Source organism: Chiloscyllium punctatum, chromosome 1 (genome assembly GCF_047496795.1).
Source record: "Chiloscyllium punctatum isolate Juve2018m chromosome 1, sChiPun1.3, whole genome shotgun sequence".
NCBI classification, from domain to species: domain Eukaryota; kingdom Metazoa; phylum Chordata; class Chondrichthyes; order Orectolobiformes; family Hemiscylliidae; genus Chiloscyllium; species Chiloscyllium punctatum.
The window spans coordinates 4,272,591-4,292,902 of record NC_092739.1 but is presented as its reverse complement, the minus strand read 5'-3'; the positions used below and the strand labels follow the sequence as shown (position 1 = coordinate 4,292,902).

Sequence of the window (20,312 nt, the reverse complement as noted above, 5' to 3'; positions counted from 1 at the left end):
GGATATTGAAGGATCCCTTGGGGCCTTGGAGGGAAGTGAGAGGGGAGGTGTGGGCGCAAGTTTTGCATTTTTTGCGGTTGCAAGGGAAGATGCCGGGAGTGGAAGTTGGGTTGGTGGGGGGTCATCCATCAGAAATTCACCTGCAACTTCACACACACCATTTACTGCATCCGCTGCACCCGATGTGGCCCCCTATACGTTGGGGAGACAGGCCGCCTACTTGCGGAACATTTCAGAGAACACCTCTGGGACACCCGCACCAACCAACCCAACCGCCCCGTGGCTGAACACTTTAACTCCCCCTCCCACTCCACCAAGGACATGCAGGTCCTTGGCCGCCTCCATTGCCAGACCATGGCAACACGACGCCTGGAGGAAGAGCGCCTCATCTTCTGCCTAGGAACCCTCCAGCCACAGGGGATGAATGCGGATTTCTCCAGCTTCCTCATTTCCCCTCCCCCCACCTTTTCTCAGTCCCAACCCTCAGACTCAGCACCGCCTTCTTGACCTGCAATCTTCTTCCCGACCTCTCCGGCCTATCACCCTCACCTTAACCTCCTTCCACCTATCGCACTCCCAACACCCCTCCAAGTCCCTCCTCCCTACCTTTTATCTTAGCCTGCTTGGCACACCTGCTTGGCCCGAGATGTCGATTCTCCTTCTCCTTTGATGCTGCCTGATCTGCAGCGCTTTTCCAGCAACACATTTTTAAGCTCTAATCCCCAGCATCTGCAGTCCTCACTTTCTCCAAGCAGAAACCTTGCAGAGATATATGATTGTTAGTATCACCGCATCCATTGGCTAAGTGGAGAAGTGGACTGGAAAGGGAGGATGGCTGGATTGAGGTGGTAAATGGTCGTGATTAAGAGGACCCACATTATTTAATGTAGGTGGAGCTAATCAGCCCTGTTCCTCCTGGCTCTACACTGATGTTTTAGAAAAATTTTTGACCTTTTTGGCAAATTCATTGTGGCAGGGCCCATTTGTTAGGCTTCATTTGGAACTGGTATTCCAGAGGCAGGTCACTCTTGCACTGAATCCCTGAAACATGTGTTATAACCCCATTTTGCTAAAGGTAACTGTAAGTGTTGGCACAATGAACTTTAAATTGGAGTGAAAGAGACCTTTGTTAGCCAAAGTTATTAAAGTACGTGGATGGGATTGCATACTATCAGACGTGATCCCACTGAACTACAGAATAGGTTTGAATAACTACTGCTCCTGTGTTCCAGCCTGGCCATTACACACTGATATATTCACCTTAACAATGCAGGTATATAATATATGCTTGTATAATATATGCACATCCTGTCTGTCACATTCAGAAACTAGTTACCACTCAAAAAATTGGGTCCTACACTAAAAATGAAATATGGGTATTACTTGTCTAGAGATCCTACTAATATGTTGCTAATTTTCAAGATAATTTCTATTTTCACATTGCTGTAAGATAATTAATATTGTACATAATAAGTTGTCACTAACGCTCCCTCTAGTTTCCCTTCACCATGATAGCCCATGTGATGCGGACATTTTAAACAATAACTGCTTCTGTGCAATCTATTGGCCCTGAGGGGAATATTCTAGAGTTTAGAAGGAATGATGGCTTTACAACATTCAAAATTTCAGGTTGATTACAGGAATTATGGGAGTCTTCATTTTTGGCCATGGTTTTCTGTGACTCCATTCATTTTCCCATTAACCTGTAAATTAGTGGCCCCATAGTGAATAATACTGTGATTCTTATGGATGCATCTTATGGAATAGTTAAACCAGACAAATAATAAATCACTTTGTTAGATTAAATTTTGGGATTTATAATGTTGATTACACGCTCTAAGATTTCCTGCTCCAAGATCTGCTATTTGCACCAATGTAAAAATGTATTTAAAAACCAGGCAATCAACAAAGGAGACAACACTGTAGTGATTTGCAGTTGATCTACATTATCTACATTTGTATTAGTAAAATTAATTTTTGAGCTAGCCTGAGACTAAAAGCATATTGATTTATTTCAGAGAACTCTGAAATCAAAGTAAATTTACTTCAAACTGATGCACTGCATTTTGAGGTGATCACCAATGAACCACTGTTCCATTGTCTTTCTATTTATTTTTAACTGATAAGAACACAGAACAATTGTCCCGTTTTGAAAATGTTGTATCCCAAGGATCAAAGTACTTTCTTGTTCTATGTAAGCCGAGAAGAAACAGTTCTCAATGTGAGTGTGGAAGAGTACAGACCTGAGTTCTAAACTCGAGCAGAACCAGTTCACACAACACTAGCTAATCATTGAATCTGTCATCACAACATTGTGGGTCTTTTAAACAGGGCCAGGTCGGGAGATAAAGGTCAGTGATTTGATTTTTGATTCTTTCAAATAACTTGAACGAGAGTATAATATCTGAAATTGCTTTCTGAAATGTTGAATTTGAAGAATATCATACTGAACTCTTCATTTTGAGCTGGCTCCATTTAAAAGAGGAAAATCTCTGGCTGCCTGTCCCTTTTGTTCGTGGGCGGATGGTTTACATTCTGCAGAAAATCAAGTGTCTAACAAATAGAGTAATATTACAGTTTAGTTTCATAACTTTCTTTTTAGTTCAGTTATTGTTTTTGTCCCTTGTTTTATTAATTGTGTGCACGTTTACATCTCTGACAATATTGGGCAACCCAGTTCCATCTCTATGGATCAATTTTAAAAATGCATTCACTGCATGATTGATTTTTGCCAGTTCTGATTTATTTTAAGTTTCTGTGTGCTTAATTGGATCACATCTTGGACAATTATATTGGTGATATCTCAACAGGAGTACTTGTGAATCTGCTTTCATCAGGTGAAATTGGATAATTCAACTCAGATGGGCCATTTAGTTAGGTGCTGTGAAGGTGTCCTTCCTTACTTCTGAGCCAGGAAGCCTGAGTTCAAATTCCATCTGCTCCATAGATATGTCCTAAATCTCTGAAAGGGTTGATAACTGAATGGCCTAGATATTTTTTAATGTGTCACTGGGATGTTGCACATCATTCTTATTCGGGAAAAATGGACTTTTTTCATGGTCGTTGAGACACACCACTCTCTGAAGATTGGAGAAGTGAGCAATTACATTTTGATAAATGTCTATTAGTAGCAGAAAGCTACTGGTCAGTTTTAAATTGATGATTATGCTATATAAAACAAAGGAATGGTGCTGGTTTAAACCAGTTTATCAGTCCTAATTGTAAGATGTTCCTTTTGCTTGGCTTTACTGGTTTTTTGAAATTAGTGATTGAATGCAAGTGGTTATACTTGGAATCATATTGTAATTTGCAAAACTTTCTTCTCATTTTAAGAAAAAATTTTAGGATTAGAGACACTATTTTTATGTACCTTTTCTGTGATAATGTAACCTTACTATCTTTGATAATTTGAAAGTGAAATCCAATGTTTATTAATTTAAAGGCTCTTGTCAAGGGAATTAAACAATAGATCTGTTCTCTTCCTAATAGGTGTCTACAAAACTACATTCCTGCTTACAGTTTAACTCTTTCCTGCCCAATCTGCCGTCAGACCTCTATCTTGCCTGAAAAAGGTGTTTCTGCGCTACAGAACAACTTTTTCATTACAAACCTAATGGATGTTCTTCAGCGGACTCCAGACAACAGCTGTGAGGACTCGTCCATCCTAGAGACGATCACAGCAGTAGCAGCAGGGAAACCCCTTTCCTGTCCAAATCATGATGGAAATGTAAGTTAACCCAGAGTGTTGCTACTCTGCTTCAACTTTAATCAGGATTGATTATTAAACTTGTCTATTTTAGTAATGATGATAGTAATGCAATTTTACTATAAATTACACCCACTGCAAATTTGAGTATGTTCTTCAACCAATACTGGATGAATTAGTAGTCTTCACTTCTCTATGCACAAAGACAAGACCTCCTGCTTTAGACCAAATAATAATTTAATCTTGTAATACTTAAACAACATTAAAGATAATCCAGCAAATGAGACTGCAAATCATTTGCCAATGAAACCTATTATGAAGCATATTGTCAGAATTAGATCATACTGTTTATTGTCTAATCTTTCTGTAATTAATGTGCTCACCATTCTGTGAAGGCTTTTTCATTTTCAAATTATTCTCATGATAGGTACTTCAAATGTGGTGAGAATCAAAGCCTGCTATTCCCAACTGGTTATGTACATCTTTTAAGCAGAAATGTTTGGACAGAAATTAAGAATAGAACACTTGTGGTTTTATAAAAGGTAAAAAAAAGATATAGGAGATTTGGGTGGGTCATAGGGATGAACATTAATGCCATAAAATCCCAGATTTGCAAAATTGAAACTCCAGTACTTAAAGTTACTATTTCTTAGATATCTTTTTCCTAAGCTGAATTTTATTCAATCTGCATCAAGTAAAATTTCAAAAGCCAACTTATTTTACTAATGAAAGCTTTGAGGTTTCCAAAGAGTTTAATCTAATAAACAGGGTTACTCCCTTGATAGATCAGACCTGTAATTAATTGATCTGTAGCCATGTGAAACAGATTGTGCTAACCTTTTTGTTCCAAAATGTTTTCTCCATCGTTTGATATGTTTCTCAATCCCATTTTCCTGCCTTCTCCCCTTTGATCCCCTTGCTAATCAAGAACCTATCTATCTCTGTCTTAAACACACTCAATGACTTGGCCTCCACAGCCTTCTGCAACAATGAGTTCCACAGATACACCACCCTCTGGCTGAAGATATTCCTCCTCATTTCACTTCTAAAGAGTTGTCCCTTCACTCCAAGAATGTGAACTTGGGTCCTAGTCTCTCCTACTAGTGGGAACATCTTCTCCATGTTCATTCTATCCAGACCTCTCAGTATTCTGTAAGTTTAAATCAGATCATTACCACACCCTATCCTTCTAAACTCCACTCAGACCCAGAGACCGCAACCGCTCCTCCTTCAACAAGCTCCTCATACCCAGGATCATTCTTGTAATCCTCCTCTGGCCCCACAAAATGCCAGCATATCCATCCTCCGATTATGGGGCCAAACTAGTTCACAATATTCCAAATGCAGACTGACCAGAGCCTTACACGGCCTCAGCAGTATGTTTCTGCTCTTGTATTCGAGTTCTCTGAAAGATGAATGCTAACATTGCATTTGCCTTCCTAACTGCCAACTGAATCTGAATGTTAACCTTAAAAGAATTCTGAACCAGGACTTCTAAATCCCTTTATGCTTCAGATTTTTGAAGCATTTAGAAAATAATCCAAGCCTCTATTCTTACTATCAAAGTGCATTGTGTCAAACTTTTCCACATTATATTCTATTAGCCACTTCTTTGCCCACTCTCCTAGCCTGTCCAAATCTGTCTGCAGCCTCCCCACTTCCTCAACACTATCTGTCTCTTCACTTCTCTCTGCAGATGACACAAACTTTGCAACAATGCCCTCTGTTCCTTCGTCCAAATTTCTGATCATCCTCTTTTACTTGCAGCTCCCAAAAACAAGGACACTGAGAACAACTGTATGAATAATCATAACAATGAGGATCCAAAAAGTTAGCACAACCTGTTTCACATGGCTATAGATCAATTAATCACAGGTCTGTTCTACCAAAGGAGTAACCCTGTTTTATAGATTATGGAAACCTCAAAGCTTTTATTAGCAAAAAAAGATTGCTTTTGAAATTTTACTTGATGCAGATTGAATAAAATTCAGCTTAAGAAAAAGACATCTGAGAAATAGTAACTTTAAGTATTGGAGTTTCGATTTTGTAAAGCTTGGATTTTGTAGCGTTAACGTTCAGCCCTATGACCCATCCAACCTGCCTTATTGCTGCCAGCATTGTGCACCATCTACAAAATACATTATTGCAAGTTCCTTTTGACAGCACTTTGCAAGCCTGCACATTCGAACACCTAGAAGAAGAGGGGCAGCAGATTTGAGAACACCACCAAATGCAGGTTTCTCTCCAAGCCACCTGCCATCCTGATTTTCAACTATTTGCATTTATTTCATGGTTATTAAGTCAGAATACTGACCACCCTAACCTCACTGTGGTGTACCTACACCACAAGGACTGCAATAGATTGAGGCAATTCACCACTGCCTTCTCTAGGCCAATTAAGGATAGGATATAAATGCTGTCATTACTAGCCTTTCCCACTTCCTGTCAATGAATAGCTGATTTCCAAACAGGATATGAAGCAGGTAGGAGACATTGCTGGAATCCAGGTTAAGGAAAGTGAGATTTGTTGTCTGTTCTATAGTATTGAAAAGAATCTACAACTTATTTATGAAAATATGTAGACCAAAGTTATTTTTATTTATCTTGCCATAGCCCAAGAATCCCACCACCAAGTCAAATTGAGATTTTGAAAAAATATATTCTGGATGTTTAATACCAATCTGTTAAAAGCAATGCTTGAAATGTGCAGCTTTTGCTTTGAGTCTTGGGCTGAAGGTTGAAGGGACTGTGAACGTTAATCTTAAGTCAGAATAAATGGAACAAATGTATTTGCAGCAAAACCAAATGTTTGGGGAGAGTGCGATAATAACTTTCTGATCTCATTTCTCCTCCAGTGTTTACACATCTATCATTGTCTTTCTCCAGGTAATGGAGTTTTACTGCCAATCCTGTGAGACAGCAATGTGTCACGAATGTACAGAAGGTGAACATGCCGAGCACCCAACCGTTCCCCTCAAGGATGTAGTAGAGCAGCACAAGTCTTCCCTGCAGACTCAACTGGAGGCTGTCAAACAGAGGTGACTGCAAAATGTGCATGCAGCATGAGCCTAGCTCTGTGGTTTATCATCGTCAGTGTTTGGATGGGAATACTTTCTGTCGGTTAGACATGAGCCAACTTGAGTTAGCAAATTCTAAGGCTGGCAAGTTCAAAACTAGGCAGCATATTTTTTAAAATTAATGATATTAATAATTTAATATTAAGGGTGGAAGGTATAGGGGGGATGTCAGGGGTAGGTTCTTTACCCAGAGAGTGGCGGGGGCATGGAATGCGCTGCCTGTGGGAGTGGCAGAGTCAGAATCATTGGCGACCTTTAAGCGGCAATTGTATAGGTACGTGGATAGGTGCTTAAGGTAGGACAAATGTTCGGCACAACATCGTGGGCCGAAGGGCCTGTTCTGTGCTGTATTGTTCTATGTTATATATTTCTAAGGTGAGAGGAGGAAGATTTAAAAGGGCATGAGGGGAAATCTTTTCACGCAGGGTGGCTCATATGTGGAATGAATTGCCAGAGGAAGTGGTAGGTGCAGGTACAGGAACAACATTTTAAAACATTTTAAAATCCCTTCCGGATGAAGGGCTTTTGCCCAAATTGTTGATTTTTCCTGCTCCATAGATGCTGCCTGACCTGCTGTGCTTTTCCAGCACCACTCTAATGTAGACTCTGATTTCCAGCATCTGCAGTCCTCACTTTTGCCTACAACATTTAAAAGACATTTGGACAGGTAAATGATAGGAAAGGTTTAGAGGGATATGGGCCAAATGCAGGTAAATGGGACTAGTCTAGTTTGGGAAACTTGGATGGTCAGGACTAGCTGGACTGAAAGGTCTGTTTTCGTGCTGTATGACTCTGACTCTATAAATGTTTGGTCAAATCCCAGAAATATAAACCATGCTTTCTCCACAGCCAAGTTACTTTGCAGTTCTGGCATTCCTCTCTCCATCTGCTCGCCTACCCCATTTTGTTAGCTTTTTTGTTTTCTCCCTCTCCACAACTGCATGTATTGCTGACAAGGCAGGGGGGTAGTCGAACATCATCAAGAAAGTAAGAAAAATGTCACTGCAATTCTACTACAAGTTAGCTTCCAATGTGCTCCGGCTTTGTCAATTATGAAGCCACATGATGGCTGTAAATTTTCTGAAGGTGCCCAGATTGGTCATCTATTGATGACCCACTACCTCCCTATATTACTGACTTGGCTGCTTCTGTTTAAAACTGGAGGCCAATGTGTCCTTTTAGCAAATCTGACGGAACTCTTACAGCATTCTCAAACTGGCACCCAGCTGTAGCTCATAAGAACATCTTGTTCTGCCAACAGAGGTAGAATTGTCTATAAGGATGATAGACGTGGGAGAATCATGAACTTGGCTGCACCAAGCCATTACACAATGCATAGAAATGTGAAATAGATTTCACCAAAAAAAAAACCACAATGGCTTTCAGCTTTGGTTATTGAAAAACAATCTCACGGATAAAATTATTGCATTCGGATATAATTCCGTGCATGACAGTGTTTCTTTGTTTACCACTGCCTGCAGATTTGTGAAGTAGCAAGTTTGCAGACTGTACCTACCCTTCAGCAGTCAGCTTTGCTGATTCACACTTTTTCATCTTTCTGACTTTTATAAGAGCAGAGGAAATACAACTACATGGATATTAGTGCACAGAACAGGCCAATCAGCCCAACAATGTTATGCTGGTATTTATGTTACACATGAGATTCCTCCAGTTTTGCTTAATCTAATCCTATCTAAATATCCTTCCTAATTATTTTATAGCTGCTGTACTAATCTAACATTTATTAGCAAGTGTATCTCTGAACTATTCATCTTCACTGTTCCTTGTGGCACTCCAGTCTCAGATTGGCCGTGTTCTTATTTAAAACTGGGGCAGGTACAAAGAGCTGAATGGCCTGGAACTAATTCATGGTACTTTATCCTTGTCTCCTCTCCTGATCTGGGACTCTTGTACACATCAATTCTGCAAGTTTTATTGTCTTGGAATTTGCAGCAATGTTCCTCAGTGTGCCCCTATGCCCCTTCCTATCAGCAACCTCCATACAATTTGGCATCACCAGCAAATATTGAAATCTATCTTTGGCCTGAGTGTGAATAATGTACCAACCGCTTTGGTACACCATTTTCTATGTGTCACCTGAAAGCAAGGATTTAGAAAGTTGTTTCTTGTACTTTTTAAAATAAATATTTACTGTCTAAACCTTTGTGTCACCACTATACTCAGAACCTGCCATCTGTTCAGTCATGAAGTTCTTAACTTTCCCCGTGACAGCAACTGAAAGTAACACCACCAGGATGTTTACACATTTAACTCTCATCCTGTTAATTATCTCAAAAATCATTTGTAATAGCTTATCTGCCCATTATAATAATTCTATTCATGGAAGATTGCTGTGTGCAAATTGGCCAGCGACATTGTAACAGCATCTATACAACCAATAAAGTGTGAGGTGTGAAGTATCCTGAGATTTTGAGAGCACTGTATGAATGTAAGCCTTTATTACTGAGAAGGGATTTTTTTTAAACAAATGTAGCCACTCCCAATTAGTACACAGCAAATTTGAAAACATTTTGATGTAAAATGTAATTCCAATCCAAGGGGAACAACTGCAATAAAAGCTTTTTGTAAATAATTTTGGTGTTCCATGTCATACATTCATCCTAAAACACTCTTTTTATAAAAAGAGAAATTGTCATTTTATGAAATTTTCTCACTTATACAAAATGTGATCAGTAAAATAACTGCCAATCTATTAAATTACTAACTTTATTGAAACTTACATTTTCAAAAGGATGCTCAGAAAGTGTCCATGTTTCCCTCCAGCCTGTTCGTGTTGCTAGCAAATCCTTACAACCTTGGATCTTGTCATGTGACAGCAACTTTGAAAAGTAATGTTTATTGTAAAACTGAGAATTTGACTTGATATCCCTTTCCAATAATCCAATTTCAAGTACACTTGCTCTTAATTTAAGAGGAAATCCCTGAGGAACAAGATTCTCAATCTGAACAGGGCTGCTCACTTTTGATTCCCTCCACTTTTTTTTATATACTATGTTATTGTTCCCTTTACTTTTGATCCATTGGGTAACTTTTGGTGATTTTACCAGTTCTTTTTTTAAAGAGAGGGATTGTAAAACAATAGAATTGTACATTAAGTTTGAATGCAGTTTTGTTCATTCTGAAACTAGGGTCTTAAATCTTAACAAAGAAACTGAGGGTGAGGCACAAGTTGTCTAGGTGGATATGGAAAATACACTCAAAGACAACAGTAGATAGTGGCTGGTATTTAAAGAAATGCAGTATCTACAACAGATAAACATCACTCAATGACACAATCACCAAAAAGAAAGGGTTTATCTACACTGAGTGATAAATCATGTTAAATTTTGCATTGGATCAAATGAATTGGCTGAATAAGCATGTCAGAAATAGTGGTAAAACCTGAGGACAGGAGCAATTTGGAACTTGGACATGGGAAAAATGTTCAGAAAACGAAAAAAAAAATCCTGAATGTAAGATAGCAAAGTGTGTACAGGTGGACTGTAAAATGTTATCAATTTGTGGATTTAAGAAATTGGCAAGGATAAATGTGGAGACCGGAAAATAGTGGAGAAACTAAACAGTTGCTTTCTGTCTGTCTTCAAGGGAGAAAATACATAAAAGCTTCCAGAAAAAATGGGTGACCAAGGAACTTGTGTAACTGAACAATTTAAAAAAAAAAGAGTACTGGGGCAGGGGGGATGTGGCGAACAGCTGAAAAAGCAGATCTGTTGGCTTGATGTCCATAATGAGAAAAACATTTTAAAAATTATAAAGATAGTGATAACTGAACATATGGAATTGAATGGCAGAATTAGGCACAGTCGTCACGAATTTGTGAAAGGGACATCAGTTTTTTTAAAAAAAAAGCTTTCTCGAGCATGTTGCATCGATATGGGAGAACCAGTGGGTGTGGTGTATTTGGATTTTCAGAAGGCTTTTGATAAATCCCACACAGAAGATTACTAAACAACATTTAAGTGCATATGACTGAGGGAAATATACAAATGTGGATTGAGAATTGGTTAGTAATAGAAAACAAGGAATAAGAGAATGGGAGGTTATTACTTTTGGGGTATTGTAAAGATCTGTGCTAGGTCCACAGATGTTCACAAACTATAGGAATAATTTGGATGTGTGGACCAATTGTAATATTTCTAAACTTGCTGCTGACACCACGCTAGGTGAGAATGCAATTTGTGAGGAGCGTGCAAGAGGCTTCAATGGACTTGCACAGGCTCAATAACTAAGCCAAAACATAACAGATGAAATATAATTTGAATAAGTTCCAAAGATATTCTTCTCTATGAAAAACAAAGACAAGAATATTTCTTAACTGGTGAAAGATTGGGAAGTATAGTGTCAGAGAGATCTGGGTTTCTTTGCTTCTGAGTCACTAAAAGCTAGCATGCTGGTTCAGCAAGCAATTCGAAAGGCAAATGTCAGTCATTTTGAGGGTGTTGAGTATATAAGTAAAGAGGTCTTGCTACAATTGTATAAAGCCATGATGAGTCATCAATTAGAGTACTGTCTAGAGCTTTGGTCCCCATATCTAGAGGGATATAACTGTCATAGGAGATTCACCAGATTAATTCCTGGAATTGGCAGATTGCTTCCCGAGGAGCGATTGAGGAAAATAGATTTGTATTCCCTAGAGTTTTGAGGAATGAGTGGTGATCTCATTTAAACTTATAAAATTCTTGCAGGATGTGACAGGGTGGATAAAAATGGAATGATTCCCTGACTGGTGACTATGGAACCAGAACATGTAAATATAAGAAAAGAGGAGACTATTTAATGAACTTATTCATTCAGATTGGTGAATCTTTCAAATTCTCTACCCTAGAGCACTGTGGAAGCTTAATCATTGAGCAGATTCAAGACAGAAATCGGTAGGTTTCTGGAGCCTAATGACAATAACATTTTTTTTCCCCACTGACCCTGTCTTAAGGTTTGAAAGTTGTTGCAGCCCCTCAGTGAGATGTGTGTAGAGTGGGGGAGTGGACTGCAACTGCCAGGAAGAGTGGCAGACCTACATGGCAGTCACTGCTGCCTGAGTTTGCAGCAGCAAACCTGGGGTCTGAACCCCCACTTTGAGAAGGGCTGCATTAAGGAATATGGAAATAATGCAGAAAAGTGGCATTGATGAGATGATCAGCTGTGATCTTGAATGGTGGAGTAGGCTTGATGGACTGAATGGTCTACCCCAATAATTCTGATACTTGAAGTCTCATACCTACTTTTCCAGCCAACAAATACAATGATCACTTTGTATTATGACCTATTAGTTTCAATTTCAGCCGAAAGAGAAGCCTCGATAAGTCTAAAATTGCCAGTCCTATTACCAGCCATTCTTTGCCCTTCTGGACCACAAGATCTGTTTGTGATGAACAGTTTTTTGTAAAACCCCAGTAAATGAGTTAAGGCACTTTTCACCCAGGAGAGCTGAGACTAGAGTTTGACCTAATTCTCAGATATACGGGTTGTACATTAACTTCCTGAATTATAAAATGATCTTCATCAAATGCAATATAAGTTATGAATTGTTCTGATAGCAGTGGCTGTAATATTGGTCTAATTTATCATCAAAACCAATTTTAAGCAATATTTCACGCAGAATGTACTTTACATACTGCAACCTGTCTGTTTGATGGATACAGAGACCTCACTCAGCAGAAAGTAATAATAATCCTCTTGAAGGTAATGATCTTCTGCCTCTTAACTGAGGTGCAGATTTTATGAGAAGTAATTGTTCTTTTTAGGACAAATATTATTCCATCACTTCCAGTGTTGCAATTGTAGTCTCTAAGGGCTGGATCTATGATATGGGAGCACTTTCTGTAGCTTGGGCCATTTTGTAGCATTCCCATTCTTGACCGATGCGTGATTTTTGCCTGGGATCGTTATCTTTTTCTATTCAGGTTTCGGTGCAGTTTGCAGACTGCAAAACCATGCAAGAGAAGGGCAGATGGGAAGGTCTGTCCAGCACCACTCAAACAGTAGCACAGCTTGTAAAATCGATGAAAGGCCCCTTTTAATGTCACTCCTTGCTCCCCATATCCACTCCATCAACTTCAAAAAGTGATTTACTTAATTTCCATAGTGTACAACCCTCTGAATCCATTCAATATCATGGAGAGGGTAGATGTGGAGAGACTGTGTCCCCCTTTCTGGGACAGCCTAGGATCAGAGAGACTATCATTGTAGAGTAAGGGGTTGCCTGTTTAAGACAGAAATTAGAAGGAATTTCTTTTCTCAGTAGTTAAATCTGTGGAATTCTTTACTGCAGAGGGCTGTCGAGCCTGCTTCGTTAAGTATATTCAAGGCTGGGAGATTTTTAATCAGAGGGAATCCAGGGTATGGGGAAAAGGAAGGAAAATGGAGTTGAGGATTATTAGATCTCCTTGAGCAGATTAGATGGACTGAATAACCTGCTACTTCTACATTTCATGGTCTTATAGTGACCATTCATGCAGTGAGAATGTGTCTCTGTATTCCAGGTCTTGAGTAGCAAAAAGATTACTCTAATCTGTACCCACCTGACACTAATGTTCATTTCTTTTTGGTGCAATTCATGACTTGTAATCAACATTACCAAAATGGATTAACTGGTCATTTACCTCACTGCTGGGTTTATGTCCTTGTTGTGAGTGCGAACACAAATGGTTCTGTATAATTGCTTATTTGTCTAGGTTTTCCTTGTTGTAAAATGTTTGTATGTTTAGATTAAGTAAACATGGATTACTTCAAGCTTAAATCAAAATGTAGGCTTTGAGATTTTATTAATAAATATTGAGTATCTTTAATTGGGGTAAATAAATGCACAGAAATGTTTCAAAATTCAACTAGATACCATTACCAGACTGGAGGAGGGAGTTTTGAGGGATTCTACTTTTGTTCGTTACTGATTATTAAATAACAAATAATAAATTGGAAAAGCATTTCACTGCTCATGTAACTTGTCTGCTATCATCCATAAACCTCTCTTCATATTCCCATAATCTCTTTAAATCTGCATGATGAGCTGCCATCATGCATGTCAGAATTAGAATTCGATTCCCTACAGTGTGGAAACAGACCCTTCGGCCCAACAAGTCCACACTGACCTTCTGAAGAGTAACCCACCCAGACCCATTTCCCTCAGATGAATGTACTAACACTATGGGCAATTTAGCATGGCCAGTTCACCTAACCTGCACATCTTTGGACTGTGGGAGGAAACCGGAGCACCCGGAGGAAACCCACGCAGACACTGGGAGAATGTGCAAACTCCACACAGACAGTCACCCAAGGCTGGAATCAAACCTGGGTCCCTCTTGCCATAAGGCAGCAGTGCTAACCACTGAGCCTGGTGTCCATTCCTGTTTCCCTACTGGCTCTTTCTTTCTTTTCCTAGTATTTTCCTGTATCAATTTTAGTTTTAATTGGATACCATTTCTTAGTCCAGCAGGGAGTTGATTATATTTCCTGATCTTGCCTTACATAACTATCTAAGCAATTTAAGGAGGATTTGATTAGATTTAAACACCAGTGTCAGTAATCTGAGAAAATCTTAGAAATAGTAGTTCTTTTCTGACTTTCGATCTGAACAACTCTGCTTACCAAGTTTTTCCCACTAATCCCCCCCTTCATATGATTTTAACAATTGCTTTCTTTTACCCTTTTTGAGCTAGCTAGTGTTTGATCTTGGAAAACACAGCACAATTAATAGAGTCAAGAAGAAATCCACCCCACCCCCCAAGAGGAACTAGGATCAGGATAAATTTAAAAAAATTAAACTTATGCCGGTTTTAAAGATTATGGGAATAAATAGAATGAACAGAGACTTAGTGGACCAACCTATGACAGCGTTCTAACATTTCAGTTTATGTATTGGTTAGAGTAATCCACATAAACAAAACAATTCTGGGATTAGGAAAGTGTGGAAGAAAGATGTGATTGAGTGAAAATTACCTCAGGACATATTAGATGCCCCTGCTGGGTGTGTTTTTGGTAGATGAGCAGGTAAAATAGGCTGGGTACCTAGCAAGGCAGCATCCAATGAGCAGGAGGATTGACTTTTCGGGCATAAGCCCTTCTTCAGGAATGAGGCTGGTGTGCCAAGTGGGCTGAGATAAAGGGTAGGGGGGAGGGAATTTGGGGGAGGGGCGCTGGCAATACGATAGGTGGAAGGAGGTGAGGGTGAGGGTGATAGGCTGGAGAGGGGGTGGGGCGGAGAGGTCGGGAAGATGATTGCAGGTCAAGAGGGTGGTGCTGGGTTAGAGGGTTGGGACTGAGATAAGGTGGGGGGAGGGGAAATGAGGAAGCTGGAGAAATCTGCATTCATCCCTTGAGGTTGGAGGGTTCCTAGGCGGAAGATGAGGCGCTCTTCCTCCAGGCGTCGTGTGGCCAGGGTCTGGCGATGGAGGAGGCCAAGGACCTGCATGTCCTTGGCAGAGTTGGAGGGGGAGTTAATGTGTTCAGCCACGGGGCGGTTGGGTTGGTTGGTGCGGGTGTCCTAGAGGTGTTCCCTGTAACATTCCGCAAGGAGGCGGCCTGTCTCCCCAATGTAGAGGAGACCACGTCGGGTGCAATGGATACAGTAAATGATGTGTGTGGAGGTGCAGGTGAATTTGCAACGGATATGGAAGGATCCATTGGGGCCTTGGAGGGAGGTGAGGGGAGAGGTGTGGGCGCAAGTTTTGCACTTCTTGCGGTTGCAGGGGAAGGTGCCGGGAGTGGAGGTTGGGTTGGTGGGGGGTGTGGACCTGACGAGGGAGTCACGGAGGGAGTGTTCTTTCCGGAAGGCTGATAGGGGAGGGGAGGGAAATATATCCTTGGTGGTGGGGTCTGTATGGAGGTGGCGGAAATGACGAAGGATGATACGATGTATCCGGAGGTTGGTGGGGTGGTAGGTGAGGACCAGTGGGGTTTCTGTCCTGGTGGTGATTGGAGGGGCAGGGTTCAAGGGCTGAGGTGCGGGAAGTGGAGGAGATGCGGCGGAGAGCATCATCGACCACGTCTGAGGGGAAATTGCGGTCTTTGAAGAAGGAGGCCATCTGGGTTGTTCGCTATTGGAATTGGTCCTCCTGGGAGCAGATGCTGTGGAGGCAAAGGAATTGGGAATATGGGATGGCGTTTTTCCAGGGAGCAGGGTGGGAGGAGGTGTAATCTAGGTAGCTGTGGGAGTCTGTCGGTTTATAGTAAATGTCTGTGTTGAGATAGAAATGGAGAGGTCTAGGAAGGGGAGGGAGGAGTCTGAGATGGTCCAGGTAAATTTGAGGTCGGGGTGGAAGGTGTTAATAAAGTGGATGAACTGTTCAACCTCCTCGTGGGAGCACGAGGTAGCGCCAATACAATCATCGATGTAGCGGAGGAAAAGGGGGGGGGTAGTGCCAGTGTAGCTGGGAAGGTGGACTGTTCCACATATCCTACTAAGAGACAGGCATAGCTGGGGCCCATGCGGGTGCCCATGGCTACTCCTTTGGTTTGGAGGAAGTGGGAAGATTGGAAGGAAAAGTTGTTCAGAGTGAGGACCAGTTCAGTCAGTCGAAGGAGGGTGTCGGTGGAAGGGTACTGGTTGGTTCGGTGGGAAAGGAAGAAGCGGAGGGCTTTGAGGCCTTCGTGAGGGGGGATGGAGGTGTATAGGGACTGGATGTCCATGGTGAAGATAAGGCATTGGGGGCCGGGGAAGTGAAAATCATGGAGGAGGTGGAGGGCGTGGGTGGTGTCCTGAATATAGGTGGGGAGTTCTTAGACTAAGGGGGACAGGACCATGTCGAGGTATGCAGAGATGAGTTCGGTGGGGCAGGAGCAGGCTGAGACAATGGGTCGGCCGGGGCAGTCAGGTTTGTGGATTTTGGGCAGGAGGTAGAAACGGGCGGTACAGGGTTGTGGGACTGAGGTTGGAGGCAGTGGATGGGAGATCCCCTGAGGTGATGAGGTTATGGATGGTCTGGGAGATGATGGTTTGGTGGTGGGAGGTGGGGTCATGGTCAAGGGGACAGTAGGAGGAGGTGTCTGCGAGCTGACCTTTAGCCTCAGCGGTGTAAAGGTCGGTGTGCCAAACTACCACCGCGCCTCCCTTGTCTGCCGGTTTGATAGTGAGGTTGGGGTTGGAGCGGAGGGAGTGGAGGGCTGCACGTTCCGAGGGTGAGAGGTTGGAGTGGGTGAGAGGGGTGGAGAAGTTGAGGCGGTTAATGTCACGGCGACAGTTGGCTATGAAGAGATCGAGGGCAGGTAAGAAGCCAGAACGGGGTGTCCAGGTGGATGGGGTGTGTTGGAGGGGGGAGAAGGGATCGTCAGAGGGTGGGCGAGAATCCTGGTTGAAGAAGTAGGCGCGGGGGCAAAGGCGGCGGAAGAATTGTTCGATGTCTAGCCGCGTGTCGAACTCATTGATCCGGGAGCATAGGGGGATGAAGGTGAGGTCTCTGCTGAGGACTGATCGACCCAACCGCCCCGTGGCTGAACACTTTAACTCCCCCTCCCACTCTGCCAAGGACATGCAGGTCCTTGGCCTCCTCCATCGCCAGACCCTGACCACACGACACCTGGAGGAACATCACCTCATTTTCTGCCTAGGAACCCTCCAACCACAAGGGATGAATGTAGATTTCTCCAGCTTCCTCATTTCCCCTCCCCCCACCGTATCTCAGTCCCAACCCCCGGAATCAGCACCACCCTCTTGACCTGCAATCTTCTTCCCAACCTCTCCGCCCCCATCCCCTCTCACCCTCACCTCCTTCCATCTATCGTATTCCCAGCGCCCCTCCCCCAAATTCCGTCCCCCCTACCCTTTATCTCAGCCCACTTGGCACACCAGGCTCATTCCTGAAGAAGGGTTGATGCACGAAACATTGATTCTCCTGCTCCTTGGATGCTGCCTAACCTGCTGTGTTTTTCCAGCACCACATATTTTTCAACTCTGGTCTCCAGCATCTGCAGTCCTCACTTTCTCCTGGGTAGCTAGCCCACCACCTTCCCTGTCCATCCTGAAGCTTACCCCATAATGTAGACACAGGTGGTGAAATTGGCAGCATGTTCACTGTGTGTAAGTAAACTCCATTAAACCTTTAATTAGTTATTAAAAGCTGAAATTGACATGATGATGGGAGCAGGTGGCATATTTTTGTAAATGGTGGGAAGGAAGCCTGGTATCTATAGGGTGTCTGCATTGTCTGCTGGGACACCCTCTCAGAAATAGTACTCCCCCCTTCTTGCCGCCTGCCCTAAGAAGCCCAGACTCCCATCCATTGTGATCTAATCTGTGATAGAGTACAGACAGCAGGAAATAGAATTTATTCTGTTACCGTTCATTCTGTTAAAAATGCACATAACATTAGTGAGGCTACAGTTAGAATACTGTGCCATTCTGGTCACCACACTATGGGAAGGATGTGCTGGCACTTGAGATGATACAAAAGACATTCACCAGAATTTTTCCTTGACTGTGGCAATTCAGCTTTGAGGAGAGAATAGATAGGTTGGGGAAATTTTCCTTGGAGCAGAAAAACTGCTGGAAAAGGGACTTGATTGATGTATACAAAGTTCTGAGAGAGAGAGAAACAGGGTTGATGAGGTGAAACACTTCCCCTTATTAGAGGGATCAGTAACAAGGGGGCATAGTTTTAAGGTCAGGAGCCAGAGGTTTAGAAGGGGTATGAGGAAACTCTTTTTCTTTTACCCAGAGGGTTGTGTATATCTGGAACTTACTGCCTGAAAGGGTGGTAGAAGTGGGCACCCTCAAGACATTTTGAGATATATTTAGATGAGCACTTTGAATTGTCAGAGTAGGAACAGCTGCAGACCATATGCTGAAAAATGGGAATGGTGTATATACAGGCATGGGTATGATGGGCCAAAGGGCCTCATCCTGTGCTGTAAAAACTCTGACTTTAAAATGAGGAGCAGGACTATTCATAAAGAATTCTAATACATTTCCCGTTCTGGCTAAAGCTAAGTTTGCTATAACTGCAATATTGTACTTCTCTATACTTCATAGTTTTAATTTCTTTCAAGCTGTTGAATACTTCTTCAGTTTATGAACGTACCACTCTATCTTGACCGCATTTTTGTCAGTGTTTAACATGCATCCTTCTGATTTATTTTTCTGTGTGACTTTACTATTTTCTCTTGGCTTTTCTCATTCCACCACTCCAATTTTTTTTTGTTCTCTCCTGCTTTTTTTTCCTCTGCTCCCTGCCATAATAAACTGTAATAACATTAATTTCTCTTCCAGTGAGGAAGGTTAGGTCCTCCTGTTTGGGTGCAGATCAAAGGTTGCGAATGGTTCACAACTTTTTCTGTTCAAAAATGTATGAATAAACTATCTCAAAGAATCTCCTAAACTATCCTGAAAAGATACCACCGAAATAACGTTTGTTGTTTTTTTTTGACACAGGTTGCCTGAATTGGACTCTGCTCTTAGTTTCCTGTCCGAAATCTTGCAGGATTTGACCAATGAGAAAGTAAGCATTGAAGAAGAGATCCATGCTACATTTGATGAGCTCCAAAAGACTTTAAATGTACGAAAGAGTGTTCTACTTATGGAACTGGAGGTCACATATGGTGTTAAACAAAAAGTAAGAGAACCTTAATACTTGCAGTATTAATGCTGAGCAACTTATTAAAAGAATTTATAATCGTTTAAATAATTTGGTTACCTCATTGGGTTTTTTTCATTGTTGGAATGGATTATATGAAGTTAAATGACTGTGTGGTAAAGTGAACAATGTCATAGTTGTCAGGTGGACGACGTTGAATTAGCATAATTGTAAAGGCTAGATCACAGAGTAAAAGCAACATGCTTTCAGTAGCACCAGGATTGTTGCTAGGCAGAAAATCTAGCAAGCACAAAAGTAGAAGACGTACCCTAATTAAAACGTGACAGGTAATTGTATGAAGAATGTTTAGTTTTTTTAAAATTGAAAATCCTTAATTTTGATTTGTAATCATTTGCTAAGTCTGTCAAACTCTCTCGATTTTCTTCTCCCTCCTCTCCCCCTTCATAAGTTGCATCAGCCTTGGTGGAGTGTGGTTTCTAAAGCCTGGATTAGAGTGATGCTGGAAAAGCACAACAGTTCAGGCAGCATCCGAGGAGCAGGAAAATCAACGTTTCGGGCAAAAGCTCTTCATCAGGAACAGAGGCAGGGTGCCTGCAGAGTGGAGCGATAAATGAGAGGGGGGGGGGGTTTGGGGTGGGGAGAAAGTAGCATAAGGACAATAGATGAATAGGGATGGGGATGGAGGTGATAGGTCAGGGAAGAGGGTGGGGGAAGGTAGCAAAGAGTACAATGGGTGAATGGAGGTGGGGATGAAGGTGATAGGTCAGGGAGGAGGGTGGAGTGAATAGTTGGAAAAGAAGGTAGGCAGGTAGGACAGGTCATGGGGACAGTGCTGAGCTGGATGTTTGGAACTGGGGTGAGGTGGGGGGAAGGGGAAATGAGGAAACTGGTGAAATCCACATTGATGCCCTGGGGTTGAAGTGTTCCGAGGCAGAAGATGAGGTGTTCTTCCTCCAAGTGGCAGGTGGTGAGGGAGCGGTGGTGGAG

The 20,312-nt window shown here is 41.9% G+C and overlaps 1 protein-coding gene across 8 annotated transcripts in view; it reads left to right on the top strand.

The window, feature by feature from the left end:
• trim2a (tripartite motif containing 2a) overlaps positions 1 to 20,312 on the top strand; it is a 167,657-nt gene that overhangs the window by 119,919 nt on the left and 27,426 nt on the right. For all 8 annotated transcript variants that reach the window (XM_072581596.1, XM_072582393.1, XM_072583962.1 and 5 more), the window contains exons 3-5: positions 3,490 to 3,727; positions 6,593 to 6,744; positions 19,163 to 19,343. In XM_072581596.1, coding sequence (XP_072437697.1) covers positions 3,490 to 3,727; positions 6,593 to 6,744; positions 19,163 to 19,343 — 571 coding nt within the window. The remainder of the gene's footprint in view (positions 1 to 3,489; positions 3,728 to 6,592; positions 6,745 to 19,162; positions 19,344 to 20,312) is intronic.